This window comes from Rhipicephalus microplus, chromosome 7, assembly GCF_043290135.1.
Source record: "Rhipicephalus microplus isolate Deutch F79 chromosome 7, USDA_Rmic, whole genome shotgun sequence".
Taxonomy (NCBI): domain Eukaryota; kingdom Metazoa; phylum Arthropoda; class Arachnida; order Ixodida; family Ixodidae; genus Rhipicephalus; species Rhipicephalus microplus.
In genome coordinates, this window is record NC_134706.1 from 164,977,029 (window position 1) to 164,983,028 (window position 6,000).

The 6,000-nt window shown below is 46.7% G+C and overlaps 1 protein-coding gene across 3 annotated transcripts in view; it reads left to right on the plus strand.

Moving 5' to 3' along the window:
* LOC119179476 (uncharacterized) overlaps nucleotides 1–4,645 on the plus strand; it is a 38,546-nt gene extending 33,901 nt beyond the window's left edge. For 2 of the 3 annotated variants that reach the window (XM_037430554.2, XM_037430553.2), the window contains one exon: nucleotides 3,920–4,645. In XM_037430554.2, the coding sequence (XP_037286451.1) occupies nucleotides 3,920–4,129 (210 nt within the window). In that variant the 3' untranslated portion in view covers nucleotides 4,130–4,645. The remainder of the gene's footprint in view (nucleotides 1–3,919) is intronic. The other variant, XM_075869897.1, reaches the window with a different exon arrangement.
* Nucleotides 4,646–6,000: the final 1,355 nt, after the last annotated feature.

Sequence of the window (6,000 nt, forward strand, 5' to 3'; positions counted from 1 at the left end):
AATCCTAAATGAGAACACATTTCAGCATCTGCAGAGACAAGGCGAGAGGGAAATCAATATCAAAACAGGAAAGGGGGGGCCAGGAAGAGGATGCGGGGGGCAGCGCAGCTTCTACAGCTGGTTTTCCATTGTGGTGGTAGGCAAGAAATAGGGGTCCCTTTGTGCAGCCGTGTGAAGGATGAGGACGAACGCGAAAACGGGGAGTGCCATCAAGGGAAAGGAGAGTGCAGATCAAAAGAAAGATGTAATGTGCATGCGGATATTGTTTTCTTTTTTTGTTTTGTAATTTACTTCCTACAGGGCTCTTCATGACACCAGATGAGAAATTGCCGTTACACTGGAGGTTGTTGCATACTAAATCAAGAGCATATTCATTTTCAATTTAATTCAATACGAGCTGTGAAACCGTCATTCGAGAAGGTGATCTTGAAACCCTTGTCATTCACCTTGTCTAGCTTTCGCAATTCAAATTCCTCACGTGCACTCTACGTATCGGAGCTGGAGTGTCACATGATGCAAACGTGTCATGCGCACGTAATGTGCCTGAGGTCATGCACGTGAGCATTGTGTCGTTCTGGCACTTTTTGTGCTGTGTACTGCCTGTTTCTGGGGGGACTCCTTTGGTGCGCATGTTTGGAGAGGCTGACGCAGATGATGTGACCTTACCGCAATACACTGTGTCACACAGCTGGAACTCCTGTAAGAGATGATGCACTAATTATGCGTCAAGCATTTGCAGGCCTCGCACCAGCTCAATGCAGGAAGACCAAAAACATGAACACACACGAAATAAAAACAGATAAGTTTTAGATCTCAATTTAACTTAACGTAAACAATGAGAATAAAATTGCCCGCAGCTTCCCTCGGGGGAACACTGAGGAGGATGCGGACCATATAATTGGTTAACGGGGTGTTAAAGTGCGACTTACTTGGGTCGATGGCTAAATTGGTTAACGTGGTTGTGAAATGGGGTGTTAAATTGCGACTTACTTGGGTCGATGGCTAAATTGGTTAACGTGGTTGTAGGAGGGGGTGTTAAATGAGTGAACACGTACACACATATGCGAAAGGGCGGCGCTGGTCGAAGGGACGTCGATCATTGTGTTTGTGGATTCGTTGGAATTCATTTCACCGCGACCTTGGACGTCGGCGCGCCGTACAAACCAACCGACGAGCGGCAACTGAGCGAGCGAGCGCCGACCTTGAGTATATATACAGCACGACGGCGCATGCACTGTCAGCTGTTGAATGTTCTCGAAGCGCGACGCCACATGCGCGTCCACTGGAGAATCAGGAGAATTGTAGATGTCGAACGCGGTGTGTAGAGGAGGAAGGGTGCACAGATGGTGGAGGAGTGAAGCGCGCGCGGTGTGTAGAGGAGGAAGGGATGCACAGATGGTGGAAGAGTGGGCGACGGCGCAACGGCGCATGCGCGCGCGTCAGCTGTCGAATGTTCGAGAAGCGGTGCGGACGGCGCGGACGGCGCACTACAAGGCGCGAGTATAAGATGCTCCGCATCTAAAAAATGTATGCACCCATCCCATACCAATTTGGAAATTTTCAGTTGGCTCCAGTTAGTTTCATTTGTGAATTAGTACACAATTGTGCCATTTGGACTGTATGTCAATTGGGTCAAATTGAGCAGTAGCATAGAACCAACTGGGCCAATTGGGTGTATTCCTATGAACTGATTGGTTGAATTCCATTTGCATCAAATTGGGCAGTCGGTACATAATCTCTTGGGCCAATTAGCTGTATCTCGATTGGTTCAAATGGCGCGGTTAGCACATCCGTTTGTAAAAGTGTTCAAGCTAGGCACCTTGGTGGTGCACAATGCCCATGCGAAATTCCAAGAATAATAAAAAATTGGCCAGAACTTGCACGCTTCTCAGCTGGTATATCGTGTGTCAAGTATGTTGCACGTCACATATATTGCATGTCATTCAGCGCCGCCTGTAGCCATGATAACGAGAGTACACTGCCGTCATGTCTACAGGCTGCGTTGACTTACGCTCCCACATTTGAATGCACATACATATGCCATGAAGTGGACTGGGCAATAGCCGTCATAGTAGTTCAGTTGGTAGAGCATTGGACGCGTTATTCAAAGGTCCCAGGTTCGGTCCTGTCCACGGCAAGTTATATTTTTGTCTAGTGTTCTTTGTTCACATGTATATTATAATTACCACATATAACATCCCCTATACTTTGCTTGGCATAATTGTCCGTTAGATCTCATTAATAGAGGGAAAGACGTTCTTCAATGTTTAAGCCATTTGTGACAACTTAGAAATGCAGTCTTGAGGCACCACACTGTAAAATGTAATAAGAAATCATGCACACATATTCAAACTTTCATGATTTAGGTTCCTAGAAACCACTGCTGCAGGATTCTGTAGCGGAGAAGAGGCTGAACAAAATAATGGAGGCATGGGGAAGGGCAGGGTTGGCCTGATGGGTCATCGATGCCAGGGGTGCAGGCAGAAAGTTTTTTTCTGTGTGCGCAGCTTTTTGATCTGAAGTGGGGGCCGGGCTGGCTCATGTGGATGTGTGTCATTTCGGGCTCTGTATGCTATAGCAAAAAAATGTTTCGAGGAGGTTTACGGGCCCCGCACACACCCTTATGCGTGTCGCTAATTGGTGCATTGTTCGAACTCCTGAAAAGAGAGAAAGGGAGGGGTGCTTACTCAGGGTTTATTGTAATCAGCCTAGGATTGAAGTTCTTAAATGTTTGCAAAAAGGTAGTGATGCACCTTAGCAAGCGAGTACTGTATTGTATTCTAGCATCACCTTCTTTCGAACCTGTTGTATTACCGTGTGCTCAGATTTGGGTGCACGTTAAAGAACCCCAGGTGGTCGAAATTTTCGGAGCCCTCCACTACGGCGTCTCTCATAACCGTATGGTGCTTTTGGGACATTGAACCCCACATATCAATATCAACCTTCATTTGAACCAAGCTCTTTATGTACTCTTTTGGCATGAAAGTTTGTCATGCAACATAACAAAACTTGAAAGGGCCCTGAAACACTTTTTTGAGTAACCGTTGAATTAGTTCACCGGAAAAACATATCGCCTCACAAATTCAATGCGGCAAATATTTTAAGAATCCGTCCAGTACGAGCGAAGTTACAAAGATTTGTCACACGCTGCAATACATTCTCTCTTCTCTCGTCCAAAAAACCCGATGGAAGCTAAGCAGGGAAAGATGAAAGGGGCAAAGAAAAAACGTCACGTGCACCTCATGACCTTGAGTACTCTTTTTTTTTTCACCCCGCCGCGGTGGTCGAGTGGCTAAGGTACAAGGCTGCTGACCTGCAGGTCGCGGGATCGAATGCCGGCTGCGGCGGCTGCATTTGCGATGGAGGCGGAAATGTTGTAGGCCCGTGTGCTCAGATTTGGGCACACGTTAAAGAACCCCTCGTGGTCGTAATTTCTGGAGCCCTCCACTACGGCGTCTCTCATAATCATATGGTGGTTTTGGGACGTTAAACCCCACATATCAATTTTCTTTTTTTTTCTTCGAATACACGGCTTCTTCAGTGCGATAGCGCATGCTTGCGTGGACAAGTGACGGTCTCTTGCGGCGATCTTTGTATCAACCGAGCGCATCAACCGAGCGCATCATGTTCAAATCAGCCAATGGCTGATAGATGGGTAATCTACATGTGATTTTTGAGCGTCTTCTGTCATTTGCCGAGAAAAGAAAGAGCAATTTTTAGCTGACTTTAATAATTTATTGTGAATTCCCCGCCGCATGCTGCAAGGCTGGAAATTTGGCTCACGTGTTCTCAAGAGCGTCTACTACCAACTGGCAGCGTTTTATGAACATGCTTAAAAAGTGTTGCAGGATCCCTCTAAGAGTTTTTTTGTTGTGTCTGTGACCCTATGTTTGTCTCAGTTTGAAAACTCTACTTCCAGGACAAGATGGAGGCCAACGTAAAAGGAAGCGGAAGCCAGCACAGAGGAATGCGTATCGAGCGGCAGTCGAGATGGTGTTCCCCAAGGACGCCTCCACACAGTGCAGCCTGGACGTGGCTTCCAAGACAACGAGCTGTGGTGTCAGAACTGTGTCCAAGGCTGTGCAGTACAGTGGTTGAATTTATTTCTATAAACCTGGAAAGGCTTTAGATTTGAAATCGGTGTACTTTAGCCTGGCCACGTCTGCGGACCTCGCTTGCTCGAGTGCCTCGGGGACTGTGCTTTTCAGCTGCTGAATGATCATGGGTTTGATTGCTGGCCATGATGATTGGATTCTGCTAGGGCAGTAAACCAGATTACTTGCGTTCTTCGCATGGTGTGCTGCATTTAAAATGCTCTAGTTGTTGCTTTTTTTTTGGAGTCCATGCATGCAATAATGAATCATGAGAATTTCAATTATTGTGGAAAGTCGTATTTCTTCACGCATGACTCAAAGTTTTGTTGTGCAGAGAAACCTCGATACATCATTGCTAACAAAATCAGCAGTTTGCTTCTTCAGGTTCTACCTTAGTTAAATTGGAATCCGGCCATTTTTGTGAAGTATGGTCCTAAATACATTTTAACATGGAAGGTTTTGCTAGAGATGTTTCAGCAATGAGCAGCATGGAAGAGTCCTCTTCTAAGGGGTTAAGTTACTTTGAGAAGTAAAACTGTTTTGAACAAAAACTGCTCATCTTTGTAAAACTAACCGTTTTGTGGCTTGTCCACATGAAATATCTTCTCCCGAGTGTTTTCGACGAGACTCACTCGTTTCCAAGCTTGTTAGTGTGTTAATTAGGTGATGGCAGCACTTGCTTAACAATTTTAACTGCCATTTCACTTTTTTAATATGTGTTAGAAAAATGTAGTCTAGTGATGCATGCATTGCTTGTGCATGATCCCAGAAAAAGAGCCTTTCATTATGGTAGGGCTCTCCAGACGTCAATTATTTAGATGCTGAACTTTACTTTGATGACTTGACGTGTTATATTCACCAGTTTCTCGGACATGTGGAGAAGCATGCTGTTGGAGAAGCATGCTGTTGGAGAAGCAGGCTTTGCTGGCACCAGAGATCAGGGATGAAGATGCCGAGGCAGGAGGAAGGTGAACTTAAGAGGGTTTTTTACATTATGTACATACAAGCTGAGCTCTTTTGCCCAAAGCTCAACATCGAAAAAGCTCTTACTTTGAAAAGTTCTCTGAGCAGCCCGCGAGGGCTGATTTTCACCAATTTCATTTTCCCAGATCCCTAAATCGAGGAACACCCCCATGCTGCACTGTCTAATAATAGGTCCCACAGCACTCATTAGGGTCAATACGCCAGCGCCGCCGCCAACATACACAACCCAAACATGTGTATGATCCCGGCGATGCTGTCTTAACTGGCGAATTTTCCTTCCAGCAAGCGGAGTGTAACGAGTCTGTCATCTAGTCGCTCAGGCTAACCACCCATGTTATCGAACGGCAGTCGCTGGCCAAGCGCCTCCACGGGCAAGTGCCTGGACATTTCGTGCTGATTTGAGCGTCGGCGGCCCATCAGTGAGAGACGCACCGTGTGGGGGTACGATGTCTGTTTTTGGCGGAAGCTCGCATTGCGGCTTTTCCTGGAGCACGAAGACGCCACATGTCACATTTCCGCACTGGCTCCAACGACAGCAGTGCTCCGTCGAGCAATTGCAACAACGCACCGCCCAGTACATGAAAAACAGCAGAGCGCATTAGCGCTGTGCCTTATGTCCACAAAGTGAGGTGGCCGCAATAAAGGGTGACTCGCTGAACAGAACAGCTAGTGTACTGGCGGGAGACTCGACCTGAGGGTGACCAGCCGTACAGGTTGCCTGAAGCATCATTGTTGGTGGCGTCCTCCAGGTCACTGCCGATGACGCACGGCATTCTTCAATCATCTATGGGGCTTTTCTCCCTGGGATTGCTCAGAAATACACACAACTACCGGCATGAGGAAGCGCCCTGTTCGCACTGAGGCACATAGAGTCTGAAAAATGATGTTAAAACAACCTTCCTTAAACAGTACAATTAGAGCA